Source organism: Passer montanus, unplaced genomic scaffold, assembly GCF_014805655.1.
Source record: "Passer montanus isolate IOZ18808 unplaced genomic scaffold, ASM1480565v1 scaffold9, whole genome shotgun sequence".
In the NCBI taxonomy this organism is placed as follows: Eukaryota; Metazoa; Chordata; class Aves; order Passeriformes; family Passeridae; genus Passer; species Passer montanus.
In genome coordinates this window covers 5351177-5371777 of record NW_024374367.1, presented here as the reverse complement: position 1 = coordinate 5371777, position 20601 = coordinate 5351177, and the positions used below count along the sequence as shown (strand labels likewise).

Sequence of the window (20601 nt, the reverse complement as noted above, 5' to 3'; positions counted from 1 at the left end):
GATGGCTGCAAAACATGCAGCAAGATCCTTTTCATTAGTTACCCGTGGTTCCCTGTGGAAAGGAGAGGAGACAGTGGGAGATTCTCCACAGCTCCATCAGTGGCTCAGCTGAGGCTGCCCCAGGGGGATGTGCTGGAGGGCTGTGGTAGAATACAGATGATCTTGGAAAATGGAAAAAAAAAAGGCGTGGGCAAAGGAGGATGTAGTTGTGGAAAGACTTACGCAGTATTCCGCTTCCAGGTATGAATTCCCCGTGTGCAAAAGCAGGCTGGGGATCAAGGCTGCATGAAAAGGTGACTCATAGGCTGAGCCACCTCACTTGGGGTAATGGAGGGGTTGTTATTGTTACTATTTATTTATTTTAACCCAAACTGACTGGGATGTTTGCCCTTGAAACACTGTCGCAAGACACCCGTTCTTTGAAGCCAGCAAAGTGTAAGCCCAGATCTTGTATTCCTCCAGGTACAGCAGCAGCTGGCAAAGCCTGCGGGATTTTATTCTGGACACAGCAGATCTGTGAACAGCAAAGAGGGAGCTGCAGGGAGATGTGAACACTCTGCCAGCATCTGATGGGAGCAGGAGAAGTAATAAGCTTAAATTTCAGCACAGTTTCAGGCTGTTCATACGATGCCCTCTGGAGCCACCAGCTCCTGGGGAACTGTGGTGGAGTGTCCAAAGCCAGTGGGAACCTTCAGGGCTCATGCAGGAGATGATCTAGGGGTGGCCTGGATGCTCTTGTGAAGATTTCTCCCAGCTCTACATTACTACTGTCCCATGAAGTGGCTTTGGAGCCGCATGGGCTGCTCCTGCAGTGACAGCCAGACACTGTCCTGGTCTCAGGCTCTCCTGGGCATTCCCAACGCTTGCCTGGCAAAGCAGAGGCCATGGCAGCCCGGAGTGGAGCCTGCCCTGCAGCTGAACGTCCCTTGAGAGGACTTTGTGTGATCCACCCGGGAGGGCAGCTCACTGAGCAGAGGGCCCGGGCAGGGAGCGCTCTGCAAACCCACGGGGAGGCGAAATCCCAGCGCAGCCACAGAAACCTGCTCGGCTTTCCCAGAGCACGACCAAACACACAAAATCAGGGGAGCAGCGCCCGGGGGCTGGGTGTGGCTGCTCTCCGAGTAAAGGGAGCTTTCTGGGGAGGAGTGGGGGCACTGGCTGCCCCTGGCACCACCAGAGCCCTGTCACCGTGTCAGGGCACCCTGCCCAGGGCTCCCACCGCTCTGTCCCCCGCGGAGCTGGGTGCTCAGCAGCAGAGCAGCTCGCTCAGAGGCAGTATTAGATTTATTTCGAGCCAGCCTTGTTGTGTTTGGGATCCCCTTTCCAGGATACAGCAAAACAGCCTCGGCAAGGCTCACATCAGCCCAGGAGCCTGTCTCTGTGTGAAAGGAGGCCGGAGGTTTGCTCTCCACGCTGGCAGAGGCAGCAGGCAGGCAGCGCTGTCGGGCAGGCAATGGCAGGGACAAGGCACCGGCCCTGGCGGCTCAGCGAGCGCTCCATGGACACCCCCAAACCGCCCCCAGGAGGCTCCAGTTCGGAAAACGGCTTCCCAGAAGGAAAAACAACCAAACCCGAGCCCCCTGCCAGATCCTGTATGTTTTTTCTTGCAATGGTTGCAAGTCTCAGCTGGAGGGTCCTGGCAGGGGACCCCCGTCATGTCACCAGGCAGCACAGGGAGCACAGGGAACACAGGGGACACAGGGAGCACAGGGAGCACAGGGAACACTGCCCCTGGCCCTACAGGGACGGGTTTGGGGCTGCGGTGCCCCCTCTGCACCGGGTGAGGGGAGCATGTTCCAGGGCACTCCCATCCAGGCTTCCAAGGGGAAAACAACGTGTCTGGGAGGACTGTGACACACACTGGGGCAGGGGAAGGCTCAGCTGAGTGGTGGCCTACCAGAGTGGGGAACAGCCACGACAGCAACCAACCCATAGTGCCAGACCCCCTGAGCATCACTCTGCCCTTCAGAGGGTGCTCTGTGCAGACATGCTGGTGAGACCCTCCCACAAGGCAGCAAATGTTAGTTAATCTCCTTTGCTGGGGGAAAAAAGGGAAAAAATATGCTTTTCTACTGCAGACAAGCATCTGTCTGCAGCTGTGTGGGACAGGACCCAGACCAGGGTTCCCTGAAGGTCCGAGTTTCAAGGCATCACATTTTCCCTCTCAGCATCAACTGGGCACACACCGAGTACCCAGCAGGTACTTGGCTGCCACCAGCTCTGTCCCTCCTGCTCCCAGTCACTCCATGAGCAGGTACCACCACAGACTTGGATGCTCAGCAGCAAAACAGCTCGCTCAGAGGCAGTATTAGATTTATTTCAAGCCAGCCCTGATGTGTTTTGGAGCCTCTTTTCAGGACACAGTGCAACAGCCTTATCAAGACCCAAAAGAGCCAAGGCCCTGCTCCTCACTCAGCTTTGAGTGACCCAGCCCAGCCCAGCACAGACCTGGTTCAGCCACGAGGCTGCAAGGAAAGCAGTGCTCATACATGGGGCACCAAACCAAAAGGGCAGCTCCTCCCTCCTGCCACGCCAGGATGCTCAGGCTGCATGCAGGTTCCCAGTACTGGGCTCACCACAACTGGGATCCAGCAGCTGCCTCATGGTTCCACCAGTTCTGCCCTGCAGACACAAAAGCCCACCAGGAGAGCCGAAGCCCCTGCCCCTTCCCAAGCCCCTCCCCAGCCCAGAGCCCCTGCTGTACCTGGGGGCTGACGAGGGCTCAGGGGGGCTCCGAGCCACGGGGACAGCAGCCAGAGCCAAGGCAGCAGCCTGGTTTGGTGTGGGGCTTTGCTTCTCCCAGCAGCAAGGAGGGTTCATGGGAGCAGAGCCAGGGGTGTGGGCAGGTGCAGCCTGTTTGCATCCCTGCCTCTGCAGCAGGCTCAGCTGCCTGGGGCCAGTCTGGGCCCCCTCCAATCCACACCTGAGGGGTTTTACTGCTGAACTACCAGAGGCTGCAACACGTGATGCAGATGCCCTGAGCCAGCCCACCCTCAGCCCCTACCTGTGGGGAGAAACCCCCTCCCACCCCTGTGCTGTGATCATTAACAGGGTCACCCTGGTGCATGCACCACTGCAGCAGTGGAGCAGGGCAGGGCACAGCCAGGAAGATGCTGCTCAGCCCTCCCTGCAGCTCCTCTGGCAAACAATGCAGCTGCTGAGCCTCAAGAGCCTCCTGGGAGAAGGAGAAATGCAAATACTTTTGCCTGTAAATTGATGTAGTGCTATTCCTAGCACAGTGTATGAGTTCAGTAAGGCTTGCAATAATAGATGAAATTGGTATTTAACATGCTTGCAAGGGTTTTAAGAGGAATCTTGGTGCTTAAAACAATTCCCTTGCCCCTTGAGGTTTTATTTTCTTCTTGAGTGTTTGGTGCCACCTTCTCCTAATAATATGAAAAAAAAAAGGAAAATGTGTGTTATCATTGACCAAATGAGACTTGAGCCTTCTGGGTCCTCAACTTCTCTCTTTCTTTCAAACAATATTACAAAATATTCCTTGAGCCAAAACCTTCATCTCCCAGATATGTGGGGAGGAAAGAAGCAGCAGAGCAAGATCCCTCTGTCATCCCACACCATAGCCACCTTCTTCTTCAAAGGAAAAAACAGTCATTGCACCATGGACTCCTTAAATCACTAGATTTTAATAGCCATATAAATCCTCTGCATACAGCAATCTGTGGCATGAGAAACCATATAGATACTGAACAAGTTTTTCTGGCTTTTACCACATAAAACTACCAGCAATTTTGTTCTTTAAATCAACTCCTGTAGTAGAAACAATACCAAGCAATTAACAGCAAATTTCTATTTTTCTAAAAGAACAATATTTCTTCTCTTAAAAAGAGCCAAGAAGCTGACAGGGAGTTTCAGATGTATGTACAGATCCGGGTACCCCAGGAAGCTGCCAGCTGTGTTCCCAGGCAGGGGGGACACTCACAGCACCCACTGTCACCCCCTGAGGAGGGCTGGGGTGACTGAGGGGTGACAGCCACCTGCTGCTTTGCCTTTGAGGGCACCACACACTGCCTTGCCCTGCAGCACCCCCTGGTCCTGCCTGAGACCTGGAGCAGTGCTCTGTCCCCAGGGCAGGCAGTGAGGGACCACGCCTGGGGAGGTGCAGGATCCATCCCTGAACATCACCTTGCAGCCTGTAAAGTGCAGCTTGCCTGTATTGCCTGTTCCTGCCTACAGCTTCACTTGGGCAGGAGCTGTAATCGTGGAGAGGATGCAGAAGTACATTGTACCTCTCCCCACCACGGCCCAGCACCTCATGGGCGAGCTGACCCCCCTCACCATCCCCTGTGCTGGTCACACACAGCCCCCTCCTGCCCCTCAGCCTGTTCCAGTGGCATTGGCTTTTGCAGAATTCACAGAATTCATTAAGAAAATCGTTATTTACACCCAGGTGTTCAGCAGCACGATGTGATAGAGGAGCTGAGACAAGGGTTCACCCTGGGTGGCTGAATCACACCGTGGCCATGGGCTTATTGCTGACTGGGGCTCAGAGGTCACCCCGGGCAGTTCCCATGGCCCCAGCCCCACAGCAGTGGCAAAGCTGCTGCTGCACCCCACTGTCACTGGCTGTGTCCACCCTCAGGTAGAACCACCCTGGGCTGTGCATGGACACCACGCCCAGGGCAACGTTAAGGCATTACAAATACACAGGAGCTACTCAGAGATTTAGAAAAACCCACTCGGAGTGTAAACATTTTTGCACATACAGTCATTGGACTTTCACACATGAAGGTTTCTGTCATTTTCTGGATAAATCATGAGATCAGGAGCTACACAAAGAGCACTCAAGCAGACGCCTGGAGCACTTGGGGGTTCTCTTACAGCACAGCAGCATGCAACACGATGGACTCTAAGTAGTAAAAATATTGTTAAGTCTCAGTCTCAGTCCAGGTTTCCAGGTATCTTCCTACATTTCATATATAATTTAGGTAAATGTCATGAACAACTACGTGCTGGTAACCCAGGTAAGATGGGTGGCTGTGTGATGAGCACTGGGTGATTTCAGCTCATTTCTACCTTACCTCTAAGTAGAAAAGGGAGATACTCTGTTCCTGCATCTATGGAGGTTGCTCAATGACCCCAGGTTGCTGTGCCAGTGGTGCTATAGGTTTAGGTATCAGTGATTCTGCCTTCCTCAGGGACTTTGGCACATGGACCCAATTCGTACAAGATCCCTGAGAACGTATCAGAGCTGCAGTACTTTACAAGGTACCCTGGCATGGGCACTTGGCTCCCTGCCACGCTCACGCCTGCTTCTTGTTGTTGTCGATGCTGTGCAGCAGTGCCAGGAACTCCAGGATGAGGTTGGCTGTCTTGCGGGGCCGCTCCACCACCACGGAGTGCCCGCAGTTCTCCAGGATGTACACGTGGCAGTCCGGGATGGCGCTGGCTAAAACACTGGCACCAGACACATCCAGGACCTGGACAGCAGGGAAACAGTCACTGCCACAGCCAGAGAGGGTTTGCTGCACACTGCACAAACCCTGCATCTTCCCCACCCGAGATGTGCAGCAGGGATGCAGGCACAGACACAGGGAACTCTCTTGTGTGCTTTTCAGCTGCTGTCTCAATGCAAAGCATCACTGCAAGCAAACACTTGCATCTTTGCATTTATAGAGCCCTCTGCATGCCTGCAGCCTGCTTCCTCCCACATCTTCCCTCCCACTCCTTCCTCTGAAACAAACCCTAAGATTTGCCTCAAAGCCTGCCCACAAACAGCACGTCTCTTCCCAGTTGCCAGGACAACTCTCTTCGCTGACACTTTATTCTTCTTCCCAGCCTTGCCTGCTTCAGTGCTGGCACCTACCCCCCACCTGCCCCTAGCAGCCCCCAGCTCTGGCACTGCCCTCTCCACCCTCTGGAAAGCTGGCTGTCAGCTTTCTGCCCATCACCCTGCTGAGCCCCTGTGTCTGAGCCCACTGGGGACCAGGGCACACGTGCCAGCTCCCTGCAGAGCAGTGCACAGCACAGCCCCACCGTGCCCCCTGGGTGGGCACAGGCAGAGATGGAGACAGTCTGGGGGATGTGCAGGGCTGCCTACCTGGTCCTGCTTTCCCCAGATGACCTGTGTCGGTGCTTTGATCTTGCTCATGTTCTCATGGAGAGAGTGCCTGGACTTTTCATCCACAATTTCTAGAAACACTAGTGGGGCAAGAGGAGAGTCAGTCCTACAGGGAGACGTTTGGCCTTCCTGTCTCAAAGGGGATCCTGCTAGTACCCCCTCACTGGGAAACCCATGCAGAGAAGTTGGGCTGTCCTTGCCCTGCCACCAAGCCCAGCTGCAGAGGGGCCCTGAGCCAAAACATCTCCTCACAGGTACTTGTCAGCCCAGATGGAAGGGCGAGGGTGAAGCAACAACCCCGTCACCAGTGGGGGTGGCAGTGCATTGCTAGCAGTGACCAAGGTGTGTCCCCAAATCTGTTAATGACATTGCCCCCTCCCATCCTCAACAAGAGAGCACGGGGGTGCTGGGGCCCATCCATGTACTGGGGACATGGGAGCTGGGAACAGCTGGTCCCCAGGCCCCGGGATCCTGCTGGAAAGCCCAGGGAAGAGGCTGCCACCCTGCACTTACATTTCCGGTAAAATTCGTTGTGTGGGATGCGAACGTCAACGAGGCCCTGGAGGATCTGCAGGGAGAGCAGAGGAGAGCTGCTGGAGGGGACCTATGCCCTGCACAGGGCTGAGCATGCCCAAGAGCACTCAAGAGCAGCCCTTGTCTCCCCAGCAAGTCTGGCCCCAGCATGAGCTTCTTCCTAAGCATGTGGGGCTGTTGAAACCACGCTTAAGCAACATATATTTCAGCAACAAGTAATATTGTCTTTTATGATGCAGACCCAATTTCTGCCCCTGGCCAGCAGCCACCTCAGCCATGACTGCACTTTTCTTCCTTCTTGAACTCTTTTGGCAAAAACACAAAAGGCCTTGGCACTACCTTACATTTTTTTCTTACTCTCCAATCTACTCACTCCAGACTTCCTAAGGAAAACTAGTTTAATAGCCAGCCCCTCACAAGTTCCTCTTGCTTGACAATGACGCAATTAACATTTCCATTACTTTTGCTTAAAAAGCAGCAAACAATCTCCCTGCACATCAGACAACAGCTGCCTTAGTCGTTTAATGCTTCCTGCCAGCCATATTTACTAAAAAACCCTTCTACATCCCAGCCTGCTGCCAAAAACTTCACTGGAGGAGGAATTCCAGCAGGGACTGCCAGAGGGAGCTTGGAAAAGAGGGTTTGAAGGGAAAGTGCTGGAAAAATGCAGGGAGCGGGGCTGGGTGTGTCCCCCCTGGGTGATGGCAGGGTTGGCAGCTCCAGCTCTACTCCCAGCATTGCCTCAGCTGCCACCACGTAGGCTCAGGGAGGAGCAAACCCTCTCAGCACCTCCAGGCTGTCCTTTCCCACCTCCACAGCCAGCTCCTCACCTGCTGTGGCACCTTGAAGCGAACGTAGGAGCAAAGCTTCAGCATGTCTGCCATCTCCTCGGGCGTCGAGGGGATTAGAGGGATCCTGTCGATGCGTTTGGACTCCTGCAGCTCCCGCAGCTGCTTAATGAACTTGCTGTCAGTGGTACTTGGCAGGCCTGGGTGAAATGAGAAGGGGTGAAGCCCAGATGAGATCCCCCCCAAACAGACCAAACACAAAAACATCCTTGCATTGACCTTCCTCATCCCTGCCTCTGGTTTCCTACCTGCTCACTCTTTGAAAAAATTTTATAAAAAGAGGGGAAGAAAACATCTGCACATACAGCCACTTCAATGTGCACCCAGAGGTACCCAGCCTCCCTCCTGCTCCAGGGCTTGGCACCCCACAGGCTGGCACAGCACCAGGTGTAGACATGCATGACTACTTCAGCAAAAGCTATAGTGCTTATTTGATGTGCTCATCACATGCAAACACTAGTGCCCAGCCTGCCACTGCACAGGGTTGGACAGAAAATTTCAGCAGCCCCATCTGCATGCAGCACTGAAGAAAAATTCCCCAGCAATTTAATCCTAAACCCTTCTGCAGCCCCCACATCCAGCAACAGCCAGAGAGGCAGTCAACACTTCTCCCAGAGGGGAGTGGGAACCCAACACCCCCAGAGCCTGGTAGCTAGGTAACATTTGCCTGGTTTCATTCCCTAGTGCTTATTTGGAAGTCACTTTCCTTGTGTGGGAGGGGAAAGGAGCTGCTATGACAACTGGGATGCAGCAAAGCCTCCCTGGCAGAGAGGCTCTCTGCCTGCTGTGCCTCCTGCAGCATATCATGAGCTTCCCTGAGCCCCCTGTGCAGGGGATGCTGGGGATGGAGGGGACACAGGGGACCCTGCTGACCTGTGCCCAGCCCTGAAGTGCTCTTCCCACTGCAGGCACCCAAAGGTGGGAGGTCAGAGCTCTCCAGTTCCCAAAGCCCCAGGCCCTCAGCACACTAGGGCTTTCAGGAGGCCATTCCTGTTGCAATCTTGAATCCTGCCCCCAAACTGAGAGGCTGCAGACATGCCATGTAAAATGCCTGCCATTCCAAGGGAAAGGGCATTTTTCTTCAGAGCAGAATTTGTCCCATTTGCCCTAGTCCTGACTCTAACCAAAGCACACTGGGGCAAACACCAAACCCCTGGAGAAGAGTAGTCAGCACAAAGTTGTGATTTTCTCTTGTGCATTGCCAAAGATTTCTACACTGTAAATACAAATTATTTCTCAATGTTTTGCACTACACATCTATGCTGCATCCAGCACTGCCCTGGGCTTTTGCACTGGCTTCTGCTTGCCCTCTCTCAGTCTCCCCTGCCTTGCCCACCTGCAGGACAGATGAGGGTCAGGCTGCAAACATCTTCTGGGTACTGAGCAGCATAGACACCAGCAACATTTCCCCCCATGGAAGTGCCAACCAGATGAAAGGGCTTTCTGTTCAGCTTGATGCACTCCACGAACTGGCAGGGAGCAGAAGGAGCATTGTTAGGAGAGAGGAAACAACAGCATGGGGTCAGGTCATTAGAGAAATTCAACTCAAAAGCTTGAGGCTGGTGGCTCTGGCTGCCTGGGAAGGGAGAGACTGAGGCCACACAAGGCAGACTCACAGGGCTTAGCATCCCTCATGTCCCCACACCCCTCATGTCCCCATGTCCCTCTGCAGAAGTGATGTGGTGCTGGAGCTTTACCTGGTGTATTCTCTTAGCTTGCCCACTGATGGAGTAATCATCCAGGTCCGAGCGGGTTGTGCCCTCGTGCCCAGGCATGTCCACACATACCAAGTGCAGGTTCTTTGGCAGGAACTGAAGAAACAAACCAGGGGTGGTTACAGTGCAAGGAAACTGCTGCAAAGCCCAGGGATGGCAAGTGGGGAGCCCACTTGGGTGGGGTCACTCTCCTCCTGGCAACCCTGGTTGCTCGTGCACCAGAATAAGTCAGCTTGTGCACCAAGGATGATGAAAAAACACGCCCAAGAATTGCTTCCCATGGAGGCAGCACGTGTGTACTGCTCTTCACTGTTACAGGGTGAAGGGATGCAGCAAGCAATGGGCATGGAGCTAAGCAGCATGTTCCTAGCATGTTAGAGCAGTCATCCCATCCCATGCACGCAATCATTGCCCCCCCCCACTGCCCCCAAGCCCAGGACCATCAATTCTCAGTAAGGAGCAACACAGTAGAAACGGAATCCCACCTTGACTATGGACAGCCACATGTCTTTGTGGGCTGAGAACCCATGCAGCATCAGGATGGATGGTCGGTACCCAGGCCTGCCTCTGTAGGAATAGCAGAACTGGTAATCATCATAGTTTGCATATCTAACCTGCATGCCCAAGGCTCGGCGCCAGTACCTGGAAACAAGGAGAAAACACCAGTGAGAAAGACAAGACCAGGGCACAGCCATGATATAAGGCAGGTGACAAGTCTGAAGGTAAGATTTTTTAGTTTATTAAGGCAAATTAGGCTGGGCTGTCACTGGTGCCATAATGGGACTACTGGGATTAACCCTGTGCATCGGGTCCCTGGAGGTGTAGTACTGGCTGCACTGCAGATGGTTTGTGGAGACACTCTGTCTGTTAAGAATTTTTAAAAATACCCTAAATAACTCTTAGCAGTGGAAATGGGCCCTAAAACAACAATGGTAAAAGAGAAAATGCCCAAAGGGTGGTATGAGAACAGAGACTCAAGGAGGGGGGGCAGCACATGTGGCAAGGCAGTGTAAAGGATGGGCAGGCCAAGGGAGACAGTTCTCCCAGGTGGATAAGGTGGATCTGTCACAGGGTTATTTGGACACAGTCCTGCATCAAGGGGACTACATCACCTCACAGACAAGCATATCAGTTCCCAGCCAAAACAACCATGTCACCCTGGAGTACCACAAAAATCCAATTCTCATGGACCAGCTAGACAGCCTTTGAAAATGTATTTACACACACACAAAGGACTGGAGTGGGCCATCCTTACACTAGGTTTACCACCCCAGAAGACAGAAGGCTAACCCCAAGGCTGCTCCTCTAAAAGCAGAGGCAGACAGTCCTGCCAGCATATGCTTGCAGCCTGCTCAGAGGATGCAGCAGAACTGCTGGCCAGAAGGACCTGGACAGAGATTATCGGTGACACTTGGGACACATGATGTGTACGTGCAGCCCAGGGCAGAGAACGGGGCCCCTTTTTGTGCTCTTCCCCCGTGCTCACATACAACCCTTGTCAGGACAACTGCTGGGCTACTCCTGCTGGCCAAGACACTGGCAAACACTTTTATACACCGTATCAGAGTTTATTTAAGACACAAGAGCAAGGTCACCAACACTTCTGGACTGTCCTACCTCCCTGCCCACTCAAAGCTTATGCACAGTGAAATCCTCTTTTGGCATAATCCCTTTTTCAAGGGAGTTAGTGGGACTTAAGCAGCATCTCAGCTCTGTGCTGGTCCTACAAGGAGAGGTGAATTTCTCCCTAATAAGTGTCTTAAGAGTCCTTGCCTCAAAGGCACTGGTGTGAACTACCGATGGGCAAGATGATAACATTTTTAGCAACTGATCCTAATGGATCAATTCAGTAGAAGGCAAAATAATCTGTGCAAAGCTGAACTGATCCCTCACAAGGTGCTAACTCACTTAGTGGCAGCAGCTAAAGTGATTAACCCCTGTGGCAGGGCTGGGGTCAGCGGGGCAGCCCGGGATATCCTGCCAGGCAGGAAGGAGCATTAGCAGCAGGGAAAGCAGAGAGGCCCTGGGTGAGGGGGCCCAGCATGACCCTTGACTGCACCAGCTGAGGACACAGACTGGCAGCGAGGAGAAGGAGTGGGCAGGGAATTGTGGAAGAAGGGAGAAGCTTCCTCCAGGACCTCCGAGGAACAGTGCTGCAAAGGTGGAGCTGCACGGGGCTGAAAGAGGAGGGCAGCATGGCATGCTTCCTGCACCTCTCCTGCCTCTGCTGATGGGGAAACACAGGAATTTCACCCTTCAAAAAACTCCAACTTGGAAAGAAGCCAATAGAAAAGGAAGAGTAAGGGCACTGTCCCTAACAAAAGAGATGTCCATGACACACAGTGCATTGCAATTACTCCTGCAAGAAGCCCATACTGCCAGAAATGCTGGACGAGAGAGATGGAGGAGCCACACCCTTCAAAAGAAGACAGTCCTTCTGACCCTGCTCACATGCTCCCTCCCTCACCCAAACACAGACCAACCTGCCCACAGTGCATTTTCACTCAGCTCCTCATCTGCAGCCCCAAAAGAGCAAAGGCAGCAGGGCATTCTCTACCTTCCACTCAGCCTGGCTCCTCCAAGCTCCTGGCACAGGCTCTGCACCTCCTTTGCCCTGTCCTGCCACCCCTGCAGTGGCTGCTGAAGGCTTCACCCTGACCACAGTCACCCTGCAGTGCTTGCCAGGGATCCTCCTCAGTACCTCAGCCCATCAGGGTCCTCCCTGGCTTCCACCAGCTGCTGACATATCCAAAGAAATAAACCACTTGGACTGCCAAACCCAGTGCCACCAGACACCCATGAGCAGCCAAAGCCTGCTCTCCTTTGCAGAGTGGTGATCCCATCACTGGGGCTTTCATCCCATGCTCCTCCTCTTTATTAAGAGGATTAATTTATGCTATGAATAAATGGCTTGTAATTAAAGTGCCTTTAGAAACAGGCTTCATCCCATTGCTGCACCTGAGTGCTGTGATGGACAAACACCTTCCTCTCACAGGAAGTCACTTGGATTTGGAAACACCCCTGAGCTGAACTGTAGGAGCCACCATCTGCCAGCAGCAGCTGAGGGCAGCCTGAGACACTGCCTGCTCTGCCTGTGCTGTCTGCTGCTGCCTGCTCCACGCTGGGGATGAGACTCTGCCCTGACTTCTGAAGAGAGTTACTCCAGCTTTTCCCTGCAACAATCCAGACAGGAAAGCTGCCAGTGGGCTTATCACTGATTTCCAGGGACAAAGGAGGACTGAAGGATTTAGTGCTTACCTCCTGGCATCAGAAAGGACAATATTAAAGGGGACAAGGAAAAGCATCCCTCCATCTTCTCTGATGCTCCATTCCAGAAGAGAGAGGATGAAAAAAGCCTCATCCATAGCTACTAATGAGGGAGAAGTCCCTGGCTGCTGAGCAGGCTGTCAGCTGGGATGGAGCATGTGAGCCCAGGGCCACCCACCCCACAGCCACATTGATGAGGTGGGAGGTCACCAGACTGCCACAGCTGCCAGGCTGGTGGAGATGCTGCAACAGCAGTGCTTTTCCCAGTCTCAGCCCTGTCCTTGGGGAAAGCAATCCAAAGAGGCTTGGAGAGATCTTGCAAGCTGGCACTGCAGTGGCAGCCTGGCCAGCTGTCCCTTGGCACAGTCAAACCCCTGGGACAGCAAGAGGCCTGACAGACATAGGCCTCCACAGCAAAAATGCAACTGGAAAACACAATTTCCTTCTCCCAGACATGTTTAAAGCTGCACACAGCTGGCACGGCCCTGGAGGACCTCAGGTCACTGCTGGTGTTGCTGTCAGGGGCAGGAACACCCAGCTCTGCCCACACCACTGTGACCCCCCATACGGGGCCCTGCTGGGCCCAGGTTCCACCCCTGGCACACGAGAGGAGCCAGCAGCAGGGCTCACACACTCACCAGTAGTAGATGCGGATGAGCGCCGAGGGCCAGAGGAGGAAGGAGGCCACGAAGGCCAGGATGGGGATAGCCAGGGTGCCACCAGCGATGACAAACATGTTCAGCATATCCAGGTCCATGCTGCTCTTCAGTACTCAGCCTCACCTGCCTGCATTTAGGGAAAGTTCTGAGGTTAACCACCAGAAATTATGACAAATCATTGCTAAATGAGAACTCTGCTGCCAGAAGAAGAGGAAAGCAGCTCTGCAAGAGGCAGATATCCTTCAGGAGCACAGCAAAGTCTCCTTCAGTTTTAAAACCCACCTATTTCTTCTGGCTCCTTAATGGATTTAATCCCTGCAATGTTATCCTCTCAGGAGAGCACATCTCAAATGGACAATGAGCCCCCTAACAGGCATGGAACATGTCCAAGGTGACAGGGGACAAATGGCCCTTGGGACACTTTGCAGACACAGCAAGCACAGCCCCCCGAGGGGTGCAGGCAGCCTTTCCCCCCACCATGGGGGCAGGCAGCCTTTCCCCCCATGGCTGCAGGCAGGGCCAGCTTCAGGCAGGCTCCACGCTTCTTTTTGGAGGCAGACATCCAGCTCTGTCTCCCTTCTCTCCCCCTGCCTGATCCCAAATCCCCAGCACACAAGCACTGACCTAGAACTGATGGGTTGAGCCCAGCTCTCATTACTGCTCTGCACAGGCACCAACCAATCAAGGAAGCAGAGCCTATTAATGGACTCGGGAACAGAAGGAAACAACTTGGCAGGGCACTCTTTAGTGTCCAGCCCTTATCAGAAACAAATTTATCCCCACCCCCACATCCTCACTTCTGCCCCACATTCTGCACTTCCTGTAGATAGCAGGTTCCCATCCCTGCTCCCCAGCATCCTCCAGACAAGGCTCAGGGACAGCAGGTGGAGGGCACTCGGAGCAAGGGCAAGCTCTTGCACAATGTCATGTTTGTCCCTGAACTCTCCCCACCACAGGCAGCTGGGATATATTTTTCTCATTAAGAGATTAAACGCTGCCACACACACATCTCCTCTAATTCCCCCCGCTAACCATCTCATGGCTGCCCCGTTCCTCGGCATTACAATTTTGTCCCACATTTGTAAAACGAAATATCCTCAATGCCTGCTCTCCCACCAGCCGCTCACCGCCCATCACCACCTCCACATTTCTCCGTGTCAGGACAGACAGATTTTTCCCAGCTTCCTGCAAGACTGCCGGCGGTGTGTGTGCGGTATGCGATGCCATGAACACAAACACAATGACCACAGTGACAGCGTCCCGCCCCCGGACACCGTCACACCGGATCACACTGGACCCCACGGCACACACAGCCCGGAGAAACTGCACAGAACCTCCGAAGCATCGGCCACATTTGCAGGGAAAATAGGAATAACTGAAATTCGAGGAATACTGTAAATATTTCCACCAGGCACGTCCTTAACAAAGCTAAACCTCATTTCCGTCTTCAAGCCGCAACAACACGTCGTTATTCATTTGATTAACACTTTGTAGAAAGATCCTTGATCTCAGCATGGCTTGTTCGTAGATAAACATTTTATGCAGCCGATAAACCTCATGCATGCGAGCAGGGCTGCGAGGGAGCCCACCCGGAGCACTCGCTGCCTTTGGCGATGCCACTGAAGCAGGGCAGGAATTAAGCACGGGAATCGCCATTGCTCCCCCGGGTGCCCGTGGCGAGGGAAGGCTGCAGGAAGCAGAAAGCGCGGGTGGTGGAAGCCCCTGTGACACGGGATCGCCACCTCCGCCTCCTTCTCCACACCACTTTAGGAAGCTAAACGAAGAGAAAGCCTTTAAAAAGCCCGGCTTACCTTGCAGAGATCCCCTCCTCCTCTCGGCACAAGTCCTGCTCGCTGCGGGCAGCGGCGGTGTCTGAGAACGCTGTCAGAAGAGGAAAAGAACAAGGTCAAAATCGCAGCTCTGCTTTCACTCCTCCCTTCAGGCTGGCGGCCCGGTGAGTTTGGGGTATTTAAGCCACCAGCTTCCCTTCAAGACGTCTCATATTCACCTTCTGACCAACCTCTCCCCTGTTTATGTAAATGTGGTCTTTCGCACAATGCAGCCAGCCGAGTGCACTTGTTCCGAGCAGGAGCAAAGTGCGAGCTGCCATCGGGGAGAGCCGGGCAGGGCCGCGCCATGCAGCGCCGCGGGCTCATGCTCGCCCTTCAGGTGATTACTGCTATTAGAACAAAGCCAGCTAAGCTGCTGCTCATCCCCTTCCTCTTTGTCTTAAAGGTGCTTTTCCAAGCGCTCTCCGTGCCCCTGCCCTCCCCCCGAGCCTGCCCTGTGTGAGACGGGCTGGAGCGGAGCGCAGCCGCAGGGAATTACCGGGGAGGGAGGCAGGAAAACGCTGGCCTGGACTCGCCGCCAGATTTTGGCTGGGAAATTCACGGGGGCGATGCACAGGTGCGCCGGAGCCAGGCAGCATGAGTTCTGGGGGCTGCTTCAAGCCACAAAATCCCTGAGAGGTCCCCTTGCCGCAGGGGCGGTCGGGGCTGCTGTCCCCATCAGGCCGGAGCATTTCGGCAGGGCCATGGCAGCCAGCGCTCCCAGTGAGCCCAGTGCCACCCTGGCACACCCGGCAAGCCCGCTCAGGGCCCCGCTGGCCACGGGTGCCTGGGGGAACAGGGTGTGCGGGCAGCCCCAAGGCGCTTCCGAGCCTCCTTCTGCCTGGTCAGAGCATGTCTCTGATTTCCGTGGCTAACTCCGATGGAGGAGAATGTCAGCAGGCTCAGCTATGCAGTCAGGGGCAGCTACCATCACCACAGTCCCCAGCACCCCTGCTCCATAAAGCCACCCCTGCTCCCATCAGAGCTGCAGGGACTCTGGCTCACCGCTGTGGGAGCACCCACAGTGACAATGTCCTGGTGCTTTGCCCATCCAGGAATGATAACCCTCCCTGCTGCACAGAGACCAGGCACCATCACCCCAGGCCCAGCACAGTCCTTTGCTACCAGCTAGAGAGTAGCTTTTGAAGCTGTTAAAAAATAAAACAAGCCCTCTGGTAACAGCCCTAAGTCTTCATACCACAGCTCATCCATCATTGTGAGGTGCCCTGTGACCAAGAGTCACAGCAAGTGGCCCCAAGTGGTGCTACTGCTGCTCAGAAGGATCTCCACACACTTCATGAATTAACTTGGAAACGTCAATTAGGCACCTCTGATAAATGATGTGTGATCATGGCGGTGATAACGCCGAGCACACTGAACACGTGGCAGGGCATGGGATGCCAAACCAGGAGCACTGGTTCCCGTACTGGCAACAAGCACTAACCACCACAGCCTGCATCCCACCTGGGAGGAGCCCCAAAACAAGGCACCCCAGGTAATGGGATGTCCCAGGACAGATGCTAAGGGATGGCTCCACATCTCCATCTGTTTGCTGCTTCCTCCCATGTCAGACTCAAGCAGGGATTTCAACACCTGCAAAGAGAGGGGCCAACAGGTGGAAGGGGTCTGTAGGTGACTACAGAGGACAGCAAGCTGGGGACATTCCCAAGGCCATGAGACAAAAGTATTTTTCCTCTTCAAGCTCAGTGTGTCACTCCAGGAAGGCTGGGGAAGACCCAAGAATGCTGCTCAGGTGTATCTTTAATTTTTTTTTCCCAGCCCCACAAGAGAGGCAGCAGCAGCACAAAACCCACCCCAAGGCAGAAGGCCCTTGGGTTGGAAGAGGAATCTGGCAGCTGATGCACCAGGGAGCCCTGAGAAAGGCCAGGCAGGGATTTCACAAACAGGAATCACATGTATGCCATCACTGCCTACATTCAGGCACAAAGGCTGTCTTGGGCTGTGCTCATCAGGACTGGGCTGCACAGCTGCTGTTGCACCCAGGGTTTTGCTCAGCTCACCTGCACCCAGCGCAGTCCATGCCTCACTGATCACTGAATCACTGAAAGCTAAGCAGCACAAAAACATATGGTTTTTTTTTGTTTTTTTTTTTTTTTTAAGATCTGAAAAGAAAAATCATCAACCAATTTTAAGATTCCATTGCAGAAATAGAGCGTTTTGAGGAACCTCGATGACTGAGGTGGGCCCCCCAGAAGCCCTGACTCACACCACTAACCATGCAAAAAGAAAAACCCAAAACATGCAAGTGAACCCTCTCCCTTGGAAACTCCCTCACCCTTGCATCATCTACAGCCAGAAAAATAATATTGACTATAGATGATGACATAACTGTTATGATTCCTCAGTGGTGTAGTTAGCTATGGGATCCTTTAGGTGCTAATCACAGTGAAGTTATAATTTAATATCTATTAATATTTGAAAGACCTCTGTCTGTCAATCAGCCAGCTCTCAATTCTTAATCCAGCCTCCAATGAGCTGAGAGTGGGAAATGTGCCCTTTCACCTTCATTTATTTATAGATGGCAGCAAGGCAATCGTTATTTCTGCAGCAGTGTTTGACAAAATGTACATCTCTGAGCCATTTGTATCTGTGCAACACGGCTCCAACACGAGCCAGGGAGTCTGGGCTGGTCCCTGACCTGCTGCTGTACCCCAGGCTGGGAATACGCAGGGACAAGCTATCAGCATCGCTGCTAGCCAGCCTGGGCACAAGGTGGATGAAAAGCAGGAGCCAGATGGGCTGTGCTGCCGGTCAGCTGCTGCCTTAGAGATGGACAGCGAGCCCATCCTCCTCCGGACCCCGGCGCCATCCCCGTCCTGCCGCACACGCACGCAGCAGAGCCCGCACGGGCATCTGATGCCAGAGTGCGCTCGGACTCGGCCGCCTCCTGGGGACGGGGTGGAGAGTTGGGCAAGGATGAGGCAGGGGTATCCAGGGGCCACATCCTGGCCCCTTTCCTCAGCACACAGCCCCCCCCAAAGCATCCTCCTCCGGCAAAATGACAGCATCCTCTGAACAGCAGCAGCTGGGACCGCGGAATCCTTCAGAGTCATAAAACGGTTTGCTTTGGAAGGGACCTTAAAGATCATCTTGTTCCAACCCCCTCGCCACCAAATGAGTAATTGTTGGGGGGGGAATTAAAGGCAAATTAAATAAATCTTTGAATATATATTTTAATGCTTTTCTTGGATTTCGTCTTTGCTCGCGATCTTCTGCCCACCCCCAGCGATACCACAGCTGGGACTGGGGAGACCCGGACGCCGGAACGGCTCCCCCTCCGCTCACTTCCCCCCGCTCCTGTCACTGTCACTGGCACCGCCAGCCCCGCATCCCGCCCCCCCGCCTCTCACCGTGCCGATCCGAGCCGTGCCTGGCCGCAATGGCAGCGCCGGGCGGCGGAACGCGGCGCTCCGCCGGCCCTCCCCCGCGCCGTGCGGCTCCGCGGGGCGCAGCGAGAGGCGGGGATGCGGCTCCGCGGGGCGGGATGCGCGGGGAGAGGCGGGACACAGCGGGGTGAAAGGGCGGCCAGAGAGGGGAGAACGCGGGGCTTACGGCGCGGTGAAGCGGGGGGTGTGATAGGGCTGACAAAGGAGACAAGGACTGCAAGATGGCTTCAGCGGGAGATGCGGATGTGCAAGGGGGGATGCAGTGAAGCTGCGAAAGGAATGCAGGGGAGAAGTAATGAGGCTTCCATGGAGATTGCAACAGGGGTGGAAAGGGGGATGCAGCGGAGCTGTGATGGGAATTCAGTGGGGTTGAAGCAGGGGCTGCAGCGGGAGTGCGAGCGGTGTAACACGGGTGCTAGGGGCAATGTGGGGGTACAAGAGGGGACACAGAGTGGCAACAGAGGGATGTGATGTGACTTTGGTGGGGGTGGGCTGCAGTTACTCCCGGGTTAGGGTGAGGTTTACCCTGACCCTGGGGAGAGGATTCACCCCGCCGAGGCAGAGTGCAGTCACTGGTTAGGGCTGCAAAGAGCCTCACCACGTGAGGTGTAAAGGGGGTATTGCAAGGGACACACCGCAGGGAGCCAAGAAGGATGCAGTGAGGCTACAGAGCTCTTACAATGGGGTTGCCATGGGGATGCAACTGGAATAAAGAAGGGAATGTGACACGGCAGCAACAGGGTCACAACAAGGAGACACAAGGGTGGATACAGCAGGGGTTACCACAGAAAAACCTCACAGCCCCCTTGCATGAGGCCTGGGAGCAAGCTTGGGGTGGGGGACAGCTGTTCCCATGTCTGGGGGAGGGCTGTGGTCAGGGATGTTCCCATGGGAAGGACACAAAGGTTGAAATCAGAGCATCCCACTAATAAAAATACTATTTCAGGTGTTAAAGTAAGTCTGTCAGGTTACAAATTTTTTACCTTCCAAACAGATGACACTGCTATCAGGAGCTGCATTTCAACTTGCATTTTAAAATCTGCTCTGATTTTTCCTAAACCTGCCAATTGAATCCTCTCGCTATAAGCAAATTTACTTTCATTCCCGCTGGGTCACATGTCAGGCTGCTGTGTACCTTTAAATTATGCCAAAAAATTATGAGAAAACTTAATTAAATTGGAAATGGGATCAGCTCCTGAGTAAATGCAAACTGGGTCAAATCCTCACCCCACCTGTGCTCTGATAAAGGATGTCCCTTTGGTCAGGCAGGCTGGGGAAGGTGAGATAATTGGTGTAAAGGGCTTTCCAGGTCAGAGTTTACTACAATAACCACAGGCTTTTGATAACATGAACTGTCAGAAGCGATTGATAACCAAAAATCAAGGGGTTTAGGTGGCCTGGTAAAGTGGAGGCTCAGCCTGTTTTGGGTTTTCTTTCTCAGTCAAGCTGGACTAAACAAAGCTGAGTTTCCACTAAGGTGACCGAGGTGGACAGGAGAGGTATTTCACAAGCCTTCAAACACTGTTTGCAGTCAGAGCTGTTTGTTCAGCTTTCTCATGCACAGCCCCAGGCTCCCTTGGGACACCTGCAGGGCAGCGCTGACTCAGAAGGGATGGATTGCCCACCCCATGGTTATTCCAGGCCACCTGGTGGGAATGCCCCTGCATCCAGTCATGGCAAATGATGGTGCTGAAAATAGAGAAGCTGAAGCAGAGACCTGTGGTGGTTTTGTGTCGAAACATGGCACGAGCTAAGCAGGGAACCCAGTCCTGCAAGCTCAGTGTGCAGCCACAGGGAAGAGTCATTGAGAGTCTCCTTTGGTGCTGATGGGCTACTCTGATCCAGCCACTGCCAGGGCAAGGCCACAGCTTCAGCAGGTCACAGCCCTGCTGGGGGAGGTGCCCTGATCACTTTACAGGCAGGGGCTGAGGCTGCTCCTCTGTCCCAGCACAGCAGAGCAGATCTTGGGCACTCGAGATGGCACAGGGGGAGCAGCGGGGAGAGTGCAGGGCACGGCTGGGCTCCCTGTGCCCACAGAGAGCAGATGAGCCTCAGCCTTCAGAGGAAACCCCAGCAGTTCTGTGGGCACCTCCTCAGGACCCTACAAGGCCATGTTTGGGATGGCTGCAATGTGGCAAGTCCCAATTAAAAGCCAGTGCCTGCACTGACCTGCCCCATGAGTTTTGTTTCTTTTCTCAGCCCACAGACAACTCATCACACAGCTGTGGCAGCTGGGAGGGCTGAGTCACCCCTTGGTCACCCT

The 20601-nt window shown here is 54.1% G+C and overlaps 1 protein-coding gene across 4 annotated transcripts; it reads right to left on the bottom strand.

Annotated features, from left to right (window-relative positions):
• Nucleotides 1-3625: 3625 nt before the first annotated feature.
• Nucleotides 3626-18436, bottom strand: ABHD6 (abhydrolase domain containing 6, acylglycerol lipase). 4 transcript variants are annotated; one of them, XM_039695392.1, is made up of 10 exons: nt 18303-18436; nt 14914-14983; nt 13082-13229; nt 9662-9818; nt 9159-9272; nt 8798-8930; nt 7444-7601; nt 6593-6647; nt 6059-6159; nt 3626-5438 (listed from the first exon to the last, which is right to left on the bottom strand). In XM_039695392.1, exons 3-10 carry the CDS (start codon nt 13198-13200, stop codon nt 5262-5264), a joined length of 1014 nt encoding a protein of 337 aa, XP_039551326.1. In that variant the 5' UTR covers nt 13201-13229; nt 14914-14983; nt 18303-18436; the 3' UTR covers nt 3626-5261. The 4 variants fall into 4 exon arrangements, with proteins under 4 accessions (XP_039551326.1, XP_039551327.1, XP_039551328.1 ...); XM_039695393.1 differs by lacking the exon at nt 18303-18436 and adding an exon at nt 15111-15378; XM_039695394.1 differs by lacking the exon at nt 18303-18436 and adding an exon at nt 15123-15378.
• Nucleotides 18437-20601: the final 2165 nt, after the last annotated feature.

Coding starts and splice junctions, on each gene's coding strand:
- ABHD6 (XM_039695392.1), bottom strand. CDS start 13,200: ATGGACCTGGATATGCTGAACATGTTTGTCATCGCTGGTGGCACCCTG. Junction 9,819..13,081: donor CTCATCCGCATCTACTACTG/GTGAGTGTGTGA, acceptor CCTTGTTTCCAG/GTACTGGCGCCGAGCCTTGG. Junction 6,648..7,443: donor GCTTCAAGGTGCCACAGCAG/GTGAGGAGCTGG, acceptor CTCTCCCTGCAG/ATCCTCCAGGGCCTCGTTGA.